We start from the raw sequence: 13,928 nt of genomic DNA, 5'->3' as shown, positions 1-13,928 counted from the left end.
CGGGGTTGGCCGCGACGCGGCCGGGGCACTCGTGGGCGGTTCTTCGCGGCCCTCGTCTCTCTCTCGTCCCATATACCCCCGCCCCACCCACCCCCGCCCCTGGGGGTGGAAGAGGTTTCAGCAAAGTGTATATACTGAAACGTTGCCCGAATACGGACAGTCGGTCGCCGCCACCCCTGACGCGCTCCTTGATTCGCGCCGCTCTTTTCGACGCGACGAGACTCGGGTTCGGTTAATCAAGTTCGAGTCGGGGAGAGAGGTCGGCGGACACGGGATGCGAGAGGTCGCCGCGGTTTGAAGCGGGACGCGCGAGTTTGTGCAGGTTCGACAGTTCAGGAGACGAAATCGGCTGACAGGTATTTTCATGGTGTGGCGTGAAGTGCACGTGGGTGAGGGTGGTTGGTGCTTGGTGGTTGGATGGTTGGGTGGGTTTTGTGGAGTGGATGGGTGGTTGAGAGGTTGATGATGCTGGATGATGATTTTTGTGGGGTAGAGATTTGGAGTGAAAGGTTTGGAGATTCTTGGATGATTTTTGTGTGGAGTGAATGGATGGTTGGTGGTTGGTGCTTGGTGGTTGGGTGGTTGGGTGGGTTTTGTGGAGTGGATGGTGTATGGTTGTATGGTTGTGTGGTTGATGATGATGGTCGATGATGGTGATTTTTGAGGAGTTCTTGAGATTTGGAGTGGAAGGTTTGAGTTTGGTTGTATGGTTGATTTTAGTTGAGAGGTTTGATGATTTTGGATGTTTTCTGTGTGGATGAATGAAGTGGATGGTAGGGTTGATGATGGGTTGTATGATTGATGATGGACTGATGAATGATGATGATTTTTGGGGGGTAATTGGGATTTGGAGTGGAAGGTTTGAGTTTGGTTGAATGGTTGATTCTAATTGAAAAGATTCATGATTCTTGGATGTTTTCTATGGTGGAATGAATGGTGTGGTTGATGATGGGTTGTATGGTTGATGATGGACTGGTGGATGATGATGATTTTCGTGGGGTAATTGGGATTTGAAGTGAAAGGTTTGTGGATTTTTATGTTTTCTGTGTGGAATGAATGATGTAATTGATAGGGTTCATGATGTCTTGTATGGTTGATGATGGACTGGTGGGTGATGCTGATTTTTGTGAAGTCCTGAGTTGGATTTTGAACTTTTAAGTGAAAAGATTGACGATATTTGGATATTCTCTGCGATAGAATGAATGGAATGAATGATGGTACATCTGGATGGGATAATGCTGTTTTTTGTGGGGAACTAAGATGGATTTTGAGATGTTAACTGAAGATTGATGATTTTTGGATATTATCTGTGGTAGAATGAATGAAATGGATGATAGAGTTGAACGTTGGTGAGTTATATGGTTGATGATAGGACCAATGGATAGGATAATGCTGATTTTTATGAAATCCTGAGATGGATTTTGAGATTTCAATTGAAATTTCTGACGATCTTTGGATGTTTTGTGTGTTTTTTGTATAGGGTTGGATATTGGGTGAGTTGCACAGTTGATGATGGAACTAGTTGGGTAATGCTGATTTTTGTGAAATCCTGAGATTAATTTTAAGATTGGAACTGAAAAATTTGATGATTGTTTAATGTTTTCTGTGGTGGAATGAATGGAATAGATTGTAAGGTTACATATTAGAGATATGGGATGTTAGATAAGTTGTATGGTTGATGATGGACTTGTACATGGGGTTCCCTATGTGGTCCTGACATGGATTTTAAGTGAGAATGTCGATAATGTCTTCATCAATTGAAATTTAGATGTTTCCTGTAAAATTTTGGGAACAAGTCACTGGATACTCCATAATATTTATTTCTGCACACTTCTCTGGTGGATAACAAAAACTGATTAACAGGGAATATTAATTATTCCATTAGAATTGAAACAAATCAGAAAATATCAGAAAGACTTGAAGTTCTCCCGCGTTACACAGTTTTAACGCTGAAACCGAGCAATTGCAATGACTTGGTTCTAAAGTTTGATTAAAATTAGTGTAATACATTTCTCAAAATTGTTGGCTCTATTATTGTTGTATTTGTATAAAAACATTGACTTATTTGACAATTTCTTGCGACAGTCTTATCATTGAAACATTTGCGAACTGAGCATTTTAAAATGGGTTACCTTTCAGTGACTTGGTTCTAAGATTTGATTAAAATTAGTGCAATATATTTCTCGAATTTTTTGGATTTGTTATTGTTGTGTCTGTGCAAATATTGAAATTTATTTGACAATTGTTCATAGAAGATTTATTATCGAAACACTTGCAAACTGAACATTTTACGATAGGTTATCTCGGAATGACTTGTTTCTAAGATTTAATTAAAACTAGTGCAATATATTTCTCAAGATTCGATGGTTTATTATTATTGTATTTTTATAAATATAGAAATTTATTTGACAATTATTCACAGAAGTTTTGTTATTATTGGAACACTTGCAAACTGAGCATTCTATAATGGATCAATTTGGCCCATCTGATAGCTTTAGTGTTAACCAAATGATTCCATGTGAAATAAACCATGGTAATTGGAATTTTTTAGAATATGGAGTATTTGATGTTTATCATCTTTGACACTGGAACTAACGAATGTTATTGTCACTGATTGTAGTATTCTAGTGAAACTATTCCTTTTTAAGATCATTTCGAATGTTCGTCAGTCATTTCGACTGACACTATATGATACAATTAACTATAATATTCTTACTACGTGTTCTGATTATATAATATATTACACACGATATAATTCCAATTACAATATCCCTTTCTATCTTCCTCAACAAATCAATCAAAGCAAATTCATTTGAACAAACGTTACTTTCTCATGTTTCTTCTGCACTAACACAACACCTATTCCCTAATTAATTGATATCAATGAATTTAAACAATTTTATCTATATTGACACGTTTATTTTACGTTAGCCGCGAACACATTACGTGCCAGCTACTTTTCAGAAAACTGAATTGTTCGGATGGAAATCTTCAGTGAGATCAACTTATATTGTTATACACACAACAACTCAGACATCATATTGTTATGTAATGTATTTTAAACAGATAATCAATTCGAATTTTATGTTTTTTCAATACTGACTTGATAATTTGACTTGAACAAACGTTACTTTTTCATATCTCTTTTCTAATAACACTCAATAAATTTAAAAAACTTTATCTATATCAAAATTTCACCCTTATAATTACCCTCATTATTAGAAAAATTGCATAGCTAAATATCTTCACCCAAAAACGACATTCCTCACTGTCAGTAGGCGTCTTAAAAAAGAATCAAAATCTCACCCTTATTAATTACCCCCATTATTACCAAAATTGCATAACTAATTGTAAGTGTCTTCACAAAAAACGACATTCCTCACTTCCACTACGCAATGTCTCAAAGAATCAAAATTTCGTCCTTATTAATTACCCTCATTATTAGCAAAATTGCATATACAAAAGTAATACACTAAGTGTCTTCACAAAAAAAAAGTAACATTCCTCACTGCCAGTCCACAATGTCTCAAAGAATCAAAATTTCATCCTGATTAATCCTCTCCCACACACGCCAATCACTTCCTTACCCCGACACACACACACAACACATCAAAATTTGTTTAGCACTCGAACGGTTAAGCGAGTCGCCGGCCGGTTCACGGGGTGAGCCGGTCCCGCGGGACACGAGGGGGCCGCTCGCAGGCACGGGCAAACACCATAAACTGTTTGTCCAGAGATTAGTCATGCATCGTTTTGGATTTAATTCGCGAAAGACCTTAAAAACAACAACCTGCTCCATTTAGGGGAATTAATAAGCCCGCCCCCTCCGCTCGGGGAGCAGGTGATCCTGGGAGAAAGTTCCACCGCCCCTTTCCTCCGGCAGCAATTTCACGAGTTACTAAAGTTCGTCGGTTCAAGTAATTTTTCGGTTCGCCGGTCGCCGACGATCTTCTCGAGGAAAGTTCGAGCGAGCTCTTTGGACGGTTTCGATGTTTTAGTTGAAGGAAATGAGAGATTTTTAGGATGTTTGTATTGTATGGTGTGCGATAATGATGAAAAGATTAAGAAAATTAACCCTTTGAACTCTGTAGGCTCGAATAATGCAGGAGTTGTAATATTAAATACTTGAATGAATTTTAAAGGAACTACTCTAGAATTATTAGAATTTTCGGGGATGTTTGTATTGTATGGTGTGTGATAAGCGTGATAGAATAATTGAAAGAAGAAGAATTAATCCTTTAACCCTTTTTTAACCCTTTGAACTATGTAGGCTCCAAATTTTCAGTTCGCCGACGATCTTCTCGAAGAAAGTTACATTCTTCGACGGTTTCGATGTTTTAGTTGAGGGAAATGAGAGATTTCTGTGTCGGAGATTTTTTGGGATGTTTGTATGATGTGTGATAATCATGGAACAATTGAAACAAAAAGAAGAATTAACCTTTTGAACTCTGTAGGCTCGAAATTTTCAGTTTGCCGACGATCTTCTCGAGGAAAGTTCGGTTTTGGACGGTTTCAATGTTTTAACTGAGGAAAATAAGAAGTTTCTGTGTCGGAGATTTTTTGGGATATTTGTATGGTGTGTGATAATGATGAGACGATTGGAGGAATTAACCCTTTGAACTCTGTAGGCTTGAAATTTTCAGTTTGCCGACGATCTTTTCGAGGAAAGTTGCGTTCTTGGACGGTTTCGATGTTTTAGCCGAGGGAAATGAAAGATTTCTGTGTCGGAGATTTTTTGGGATGTTTGTATGGTGTGTGATAATGATGGGAAAATTGGAAGAAGAAGAAGAATTAACCCTTTAAACTCTGTAGACTCGAATATTGCAGCAGTTGTAATATTAAATATTTGAATGGATCTTAACGGAAGTAGCCTAGAATTATTAGATTTTTCGGGGATGTTTGTATTGTATGGTGTGTGATAATGATGGGACGATTGAGAGAATTAACCCTTTGAACTCTGTTGGTTCGAATATTACAGGAGTTACTGAAGTTCGTCAGTTCAAGTAATTTTTCGATTCGCCGGTCGCCGACGATCTTCTCGAGGAAATGAGAGATTTTTGTGTCGGAGATTTTTCGGGATGTTTGTATGGTGTCTGATAATGATGGGACAATTGGAAGAAGAAGAAGAATTAACCCTTTAAACTCTGTAGGCTTGAATATTGCAGGCTTGAATATTGCAGGAGTTGTGATATTAAATATTTTAATGGATCTTAATGGAATTACTCTAGAATTATTACATTTTTCACAGATCGAAGTTTTGTAGTGAGAAGGAAAATGAAAGATAGAAATGTTATGGCATTTCTTATTTTCACTGAAAATACTATAAAAATTCGTTGCAGTTGCTGATAGATTACCAAACAACCTGGAGTGCTAAGGGTTAATTGTAAAGGCAGAATTTATGAAAGAAATTTGCATGTTGTGAATAATAGCTACAGTAGAAGGATTCTAGTTTCAATACAAAGTTAGTGTAATAATAATTAATTTTGGCGGAATTTACTGTGTTTTCTTGTGACAGAGAAATTAGAATATTGTATGTAACAGCTATAGTAGAAGAACACTTTTCGTTACATCACCACAAAATCATTCTCACAACAATTCAATTTTTCAACATTACATATAATATCAAAATTCTCAAAATTTTCTAGTGTGAACTAACTAAAATGAGTCAAAATGACCAATTCCTAATTTCTTCTTTTACATCATTGCATAAAAAGTTCAAGTGAATAGTTTCCATGAAAAAAATTTCAAAAAGTTTCACTGCTCATTAGTCCTAGTGTTAAAATTCAAGAAAATTACGCATTCAAATTGTTTTCACTACTTCGTCAATCCCACAAAAATTCTCAAAACCTTCTAGAGTAAACTAACTAACTTCGTCTTTAATTCTTTCTTTCTAATCATTGCTTCACAAATTCACATACACATCTTTCCCAAAGAAAATTTCGAAAAGCTCTCAATACTCATTAGTTCCAGTGTTAAAATTCAAAATTACGTTTTCAAATGATATCTATTGCTTCGTCTTCAATTCCTTCAACTTCTCCTTTCACAACAATTACCTAACAAATTCATATACACATCTTTCCCAAAGAAACATTCAAAAAAACCATCTCAATACTCAGTCCACCGTCAAGGGAACTCAGAGACGGACACAGTGGCATGCCCGCGCAGGGCAGCCTGGAAGTCACCAGGATAAGCGTACCCACGGGCTCGCAGATTATTTAAATGCAAACACAATGTTGTACCGAGGCATATTGTTCCCCTCTCGGTTATTTTACAATTCAATCTGCGATCCTCGGCTGCTGGCGGCGGCCCCCGGCCCGGCCGGGAGGAGAAGCGCTTGTTCGTTCATTGTAACGTTGTTAAATCTCTACGTTTCCATTATAACTAGTCTCTCCACCCTCTGTTTCGTCGTTCCTGCGCCACCCCACTCCACCCGCCCCTCCGCCCTTTAGCTCTTGCTTTAGCGCTCTCTGCATCCACTCGTCGATCCTAGTCTCTACGTGTAATGCTGTTTTTCTACCGGTTTTATGTCCTGCTCGGGACCTTCTTCTTGGTGGTTAATAATTACGAGGGGAATAGGGGTTCAGGGAGGTTTTGAGATTTTTGGGGTATTGTAGGTGGGATCAAGTTGGGGTTTTGGGGGAATTTTCGTTGTGGAGGTTGGGTCAAGGTTTTTGGTGGTTTTTGGGGTTTTTGGGGGTTGGATGGTTGAGGTGTTGGTTTTCGGGAGTTTTTGTTGTTTTGTGTTTGTTGTAGGTGGGTTTCAGGTAATTTTTGGGGTATTGTACATGGGTTTATGGGGGAATTTTCATGGTGGAGGTTGGTCGATCGTTTTAGGTGCTTTGAGATAGTTGGTGGATAGTTATGCAGACTGTTGCTTTTCGAGGAAAAGAACATAAAATAACTCCATCCCCACCCTCCTCCAAAACTTCTTCATTATCAGTCCTCAATTAGCAGCTGCACACATAAAATCAAACTAACCACCATCAAAACAACTCAGTCGCCATAACATAAAATAACTCAACACCATCCAATCCATTCCTCATTATGAATCTTCAATTATCACACACAGAATCAATCTAACCACCCAAACACCTCAACAAAACACAAAACAACACCATAAACACCTCCCGAATCCCCCCTCCAAACCTCCCTCAATCATTCCTCATTACCAATCCTCAATTAGCATTCATAAAATCAACCTAACCACCGAAACAACTCAACAAAACACAAAACAGCACCATAAACACCACCCAAATTCCCTTCCTCAATCATTCCTCATCCGAAACCCAAAAGAACATCATAAATACTACCCAAATTCCCTTCCTCAATCATTCCTCATCCAAAACCCAAAAGAACACCATAAATACCACCCAAATCCTCTTCCTTAATCATTCTTCGTTATGAATCTTCAATCACCATACAAAAAATCAACCTAACCAACCCAAAACCCAAAACAACATCATAAACACCTCTCAAATCCCCACCCCCAATCATTTCTCATCATCAATCCTCCAATAGCACACACAAAATCAACCTAACAACCCCAAAACCCAAAACAACACCATAAACACTTCCCAAATCCTCCCTCCAAACCTCCTCCAATCATTCCTCATTACCAATCCCTAACGACCACACACAAAATCAACCTATCCACCCAACCACCTAACCACCCCAAAATAACGCCATAAACACTTGCCAAACCCCCTCAATAATTCCTCATTACCATTCCTCAATTAGCTAATGGTGGCATAAGTAGCCGAACAAACACCGCGACCATTAGCCCAGCGCGCGCGGCCGATAGTTTGCACTAATTGTAAGTAGCGAGTAATTAATGCGGTCGGTTCGAGTCGAATCCGTCGAACCGCTGACCAGCATCCAGGAGGCTCCCGTAAAGGGGCGGGGCGGAGGGGGCCGTGCGGGCGGGCGGGCGGTACGGTCGGCGCACGATAGGAACTGGCCGACGGAGTTGCTCGGCGGACGGGGCGTGCGGGGGGGGGGCGGTCTCGAAGGAGGGGGACGTTCCGGCTCGGGTGCCGGCATTGTTTCACGGTGGATGAGAATTTAATTTGCGCGACGGAGTGGGAGGAGGCTCCGCGGAAGACAGAGACGGCGCGCGCCGGCGAGGGGGCCGGCGGGGGCGAGGCAAGGTGGTCGGACGGGCGCTGCCTTGTTTAAGCGTGGGTGGGGGGTGTCAAATTGAATTACCCCCCGGCTCCGTCCCGGGGGACGCTCGCTCGCTCGCTATGTTTCTACATCACGGCTGCGCCAGGCCGCCGCTTGTAGATGAGTTTTATCCGCGTGCACCGTTGTGCGCGCAGCGAACGGTGTATAGAGTACATCTTCATGGAGGCGTTTTCAATTAAAATCAACACGAGGGTCGCCCTCCCCCCCGATCGTCTGCGTCGGAGACGATTCCTCTCTGTTCCTCGCCGGGGGAGGGACCTGGAAAATCGGAGCGTCGTTTTTCCCCGGTCGGCCGACGGGTTTGCTCGTTTTTATTTCGACGCTCTCATGAAAAATTCGCCGACCCGCCGGAGACGCCGCGCGTTAAACTAATGGAACCCGCGCGCGCTCGCTGCGTCAAAGCGACTGGTAAGAGGATGACGATGACGGGGCCGAGCTTGACTTTGTAGCTTTCTTGCGGCTTTGTCTGAGTTTTACGGAGCTCTGTGAAACGGCGTGTGGGTGGGCCGAGGGATTGATGGTGAGCGTGGTTCGATTTGTTGAGGAGATTGTTCATTTTTTGTTATTTACAATCGATAGGATCTGTAGTCCGTCAGTGATGGCAAAAGGTAGTAAGGGGTGCGAATGGATTGTTGAGATTGCGCTGATTAGAATGAGCCCAAACACGATAGGGATCGGAGGAGTTTTATGGTTTCATGGAAACGAGCCTTCAGTTTCGTTAATTATATGAAATTCGTAAAACTAGTCCAATTCCCACCGTGTTTGGACTCGTTTTAACCAGCGCAATCTCAGGAATTCAATGATACTAGACTTGGGAAGATAAAATTAACATTACTGCAATTGAAATTTCATCAATTCAATTTTTTGAGGTCGAACGTGGTTGATTTCGGTTTAGGAGATGGGTGTGGTGAGTGATGTCGTCTGATTTGTCAAATAGATGATGGGTATTTGTTGCTTTTCCTTCTAATTATTCATTTTTATTCTGTTATTATTAGCAATTAGTAGAATTTGTATCCCATTAGTGGTAGCAATAGTGATCAGCTTCCGGTAGTGACGCGTGCCAATGGATTGTCGAGACTGCGCTAATCAGAATGAGCCCAAACACGATAGGAATCGGAGAAATTTGATTATTTCATGGAAACGAGCCTTTAGCTTCGTTGATTACGTGAAATTCGTAAAACTAGTCCGATTCTTGAATATTGAGATTCTTCCGATTAAAATGAGCCCAAACACGATAGGAATCGGAGAAGTCTGATTATTTCATGGGAACGAGCCTTTAGCTTCGCTAATTACATGAAATTCGTAAAACTGTGAAATTCGTAAAAGTCCGATTCCCATCGTGTTTGGGCTCGTTTTAATCAGCGCAATCTCAGCAATCCATAGCTGCTACATTGGAGAAGATAAGGTTATATCTGCATTATAAAGGGTTAACCCTTTACACTCAAAAGTTGTTTACTGGAAATATTCAAGATTTCCCGACGAGACACAGACGTTGTTCGAACCTAATCCTGTACCTGTAAATCCGAAAGTAATTAAATCAGATAAATAATTTCGCGGACCTATCGCCGTGGCGGTAAAATTCAGAACACCGTCGTCTGGGAACGTCGGTTCTAATGCAGGCGATTAATGTCATTGAAAAAACCTGGCTAGAAGGAGCCGTCTGAAAACGAAGCACTCGGTCCTTTTAATTCCTAGGTTCGTTAAAGACCCAGAATGCGACGACTTTACCAAATGGGGGTTTAATTCCTGCAACGGCTCTCTTTCGGTGTAATTACCGAAGTATTTAACGGCGACGATTAAAAATGGTCCTCCCGAGCAAGTTAATCACACTTGGGGACCACGCGTTACTCCCGAAAGCTGATCACTATTGCTGCCACTAATGGGGTATAGGTTCTAGTGATTGTAATTAACAAGTTCGTAGAGAGAGAGAGAGAGAGATTTTAATGTGGAAAAATAGGAAATAATCATAATGTACTGCGAGGGTTAAAGTGAGTGATCAGTTGGAGGAGTTAAGGATGTAGAATAAAATTCGAGACGATAGGATTATGAATTATTATGAGTTATTGAAATAAATAATATATAATGAAAGAATGTTGTTAATATTAATTGTTATTATTAATTATTATTGTGAATTATTTTAATTGGGATTATAAATTTCAATGGCATAGTATTTATGTGGTTTTGTGTAATAATTTAATGACATAATTCGATGTTAGATTATTTTGTAATTGTAGCAGTTTTAACCTTATCTTCTCCAATGTTGTAGCTATGGATTGCTGAGATCGCGCTGATTAAAACGAGCCCAAACACGATGGGAATCGGACTAGTTTCACGAATTTCATGTAATTAACGAAACTAAAGGCTCGTTTCCATGAAACCACAAAACTCCTCCGATTCCTATCGTGTTTGGGCTCATTTTAATCATCGCGATCTCTACAATCCATTGGGCACGTATTACATACGAAACAATGAATATTTATTGAGAAAAATATTGCAAATTTCCTTCAATCATTCTCCCTCAATTAAATTTTAATAATCCCCACATTCAACTCCACGATCGTCATAAAATCGAAAAATCCCAGTAAAACCAGCGTCATTCCACAAAGAATCATCGAAATCATCGAAATCATCGACGAACCGTCACGAGCACAATCACGATAAAAACAAATTGCCCGCGCGGGTTCCGCTTCTCTGGGCGGAATTTAAATTGTAAACGAATGTAATTTGAGAACTGTTCATTAGCGTGTCCGCTAATTTATTAAACGGCCGATAAAACGTCGGACACCGGGTCGGATAGAAAAAAACTGATTGGTTGTTTGATTGTTTTTGCAGAATGGACGGGCCGGCGGTGCTGTCGCTACCGCCGATAACCGCGCCCCAAAAATCAGCACAATCGCCGCAGCCGCCGTCGCATTCGAAATCCAATCAGGTATCATATATCTCTTCACAGTGTGTGGCACACGCGGCTCTCGACGGGAGTGCTGTGTGTAAATAGATTTCGATACACGTTGAATGGTTCGGCTCGATTGAATATGGAATGCGGAATATTAGTAACGTGGATCGAGTTTTATTTAGGTATCGAGTTGTTTTGCGTTGGATTGTTTTGGAGTGGATTAAAATGGGGACTGTGTGGATTAAACCAGTTGATTGTAAAAATAGATTGATCGATTTACTTTAATTAAGTATAGAATATTTTTGGAATGTTAGAGTGACGTGGGTCGAATTTTATTTAGGTATGAAGTTGTTCATATATATAACAATAACTTCATGCCTAAATAAAACTCAATTTACGTTACTCTAACATTCCACATTCCATGTTCAATCAAACCGAACCATTCAACGTGTATCGAAATCTGTTTCTGTAATCAAATTTTCCTTAGAAATATATGTGTTCCATAATTATGAAACTTAAGCCATATAGTCTTCATTTTAGTCCTCATTTCAATCTTTCATTTAAATAATACTTGATTATAGAAATAGATTTCGAATGATTGGTTTTGATTAGATATGGAATATTTTTGAAATGTTAGAATAACGTGGATCGAGTTTTATTTAGATATGTATAATTCATTAATTATGAAAATGGTATAAATGAGAATTGAACAAACGATTTTGTCAGTTGTTTTATGTTAAATTGTTTTGAAGTAGATTAAAATGAAGACTGTATGAATTAAATCAGTTGATTATAGAAATAGATTTCGAATGGTTTATTTTAATTAAATATGGAATGTTGTTGAAATATTAGAGTAACGTGAATCGTGTTTTATTTAGATACGTATATTTTGATGTGTTTATGGAGAATTTGGAAGTGCAAACGTGCAAAGTGCAAATATCGAAAATTTAATGGTTTCCATGAGATTTCTTAAGAAAAACCATTTTCCACTATAATTCTCCCAATCATTCTAAAAAATCAATCGCACAAAGATCAACAGAAGAGCCACGTTGAAAATTTAAACCCATAAACTGTCAGTTTAAACAACATACTGTGGATTTTAATGGGTTTATGGAAAATTTTAAAGTGCAAACTTACATAAAATTGTAAAAAGATAATAAACTATCAGAAAATTAATGGTTTCCATGAGATTTCTTAAGAAAAACCATTTTCCATTATAATTCTCCTAATCATCCTTGAAAATATCTTGCAGTAATGATTCACGTTGAGAACCTAAACCCATAGACTATCTCTGTAAACAATGTATTGCAGATTTTGATGCGTTTATGGGAAATTTGAAATTGCAAATTTGCACAGAATTGCAAAAAGATACATGCAAAATATCAAAAATTTAATGGTTTCCATAACATTTTTCTTAGAAAACACCATTTTCCATTGCAATTCTGCTTTAATAATTATTCTCGAAAATTTATTCCATAAACCCATATCCTTTCATTCGTCTGAAAATTGAAATTGAAAATTTGGAATTGCAAAATTGCATAGAATCGCCCAAAGATCCACAGCTTCCCCCAAAACCATCGAATTGCAAAAAGATACATAAACTATCAGAAAATTCAATGATTTCCATAAGATTTCTTAAGAAAAACCACTCTCCATTACAATTCCCCCAATTCTCCTCAAAAACCTATCACCTAAAGATCGACAGCCTCCCCCAAATTAGCGACGCTGGTGAAGAGCCACATTGAGAACCTAAACCCATAGAGTGTCACTATAAATAACATGCTGTGGATTCTCATGCGTCTATGGGGAAAATTTCGAAGTGCAAACTTGCATAGAATTGCAAGAAGATATACAAAATATAAAAAATTTCATGATTTCTATGAAATGTCTTAGGAAAACCCATTCTTCATTATAATTCCCCTAATTACTTTCGAAAATTTCTTGCAGTAGTCACGTTGAAAATCTCCTAATTCTTAACATTCCCCCAATCATTCTAAAGAATCAATCGCCCAAAGATCCACGGTCTGCACCTAAACTACCAATGCTGGTGAAGAGCCACGTTGAGAACCTAAACCCACAGGAGTTGCAGGTGGGCACGGTGTCGCTCTACGGAATCCACATCGTCTCGCTGGTGATCGAGGGCCAGGAGCGGCTGTGCCTCGCTCAGATCAGCAACACGCTGCTCAAGCAGTTCAGCTACAACGAGATCCACAACCGCAGGGTCGCGTTGGGCATCACTTGCGTGCAATGCACCCCGGTCCAGCTCGAGATCCTGAGACGTGCCGGTGCCATGCCGGTCTCCTCGCGGCGGTGCGGCATGATCACGAGGAGGGAAGCCGAGCGTCTCTGCAAATCGTTCCTCGGCGACAACGCGCCGCCCAGGTTGGTCTGACTTCCATTGGAATTTATTTTTAGAGAAAATGGTTCACACTAGAATTGCCAGGGTCAAAAATGACCCGTTCTTTTCGCAATTATTAAGCCATTGAGTACCACGAAATTTGTTTTTTGAATTTTATAAACAATTTTTAATAATAATAATGACTATTGGTACTGTTAAAAAGTAGTAATAGTAGTAATGATAGAAATACCTACTACTACTATTAAGTAGCAGTAGGAGTAGTAATAATAATAGTAATAACTATTGCTACTATTGAGTAGTAGCAGCGGTAATAATAATAACAATAATAACAATAGTAGTAATAATAGTAGCAATAACTATTACTACTGTTAATTAGCAATAGTAATAATAATAGCAATAACTATCACTACTATTAAATAATAGTAGTAATAATAATAAAAATAACTATCACTACTATTAACTAGTAGCAGTAGTAGTAATAGTAATAATAGT

The 13,928-nt window shown here is 39.1% G+C and overlaps 1 protein-coding gene across 1 annotated transcript in view; it reads left to right on the top strand.

Annotated features, from left to right (window-relative positions):
- Positions 1-217: 217 nt before the first annotated feature.
- The window catches only part of fuss (SKI family transcriptional corepressor fussel), a 44,165-nt gene continuing 30,454 nt past the window's right edge, over positions 218-13,928 (top strand). Inside the window, exons 1-3 of the mRNA XM_076373097.1 lie at positions 218-356; positions 11,017-11,113; positions 13,158-13,459. Of these exons, the coding sequence (XP_076229212.1) occupies positions 11,018-11,113; positions 13,158-13,459 (398 nt within the window). The 5' untranslated portion in view covers positions 218-356; position 11,017. The remainder of the gene's footprint in view (positions 357-11,016; positions 11,114-13,157; positions 13,460-13,928) is intronic.

Source organism: Nomia melanderi, chromosome 1 (genome assembly GCF_051020985.1).
Source record: "Nomia melanderi isolate GNS246 chromosome 1, iyNomMela1, whole genome shotgun sequence".
NCBI classification, from domain to species: Eukaryota; Metazoa; Arthropoda; class Insecta; order Hymenoptera; family Halictidae; genus Nomia; species Nomia melanderi.
Note: the sequence above shows the minus strand (reverse complement) of the source record. Positions and strands in the feature narration are given on the sequence as shown.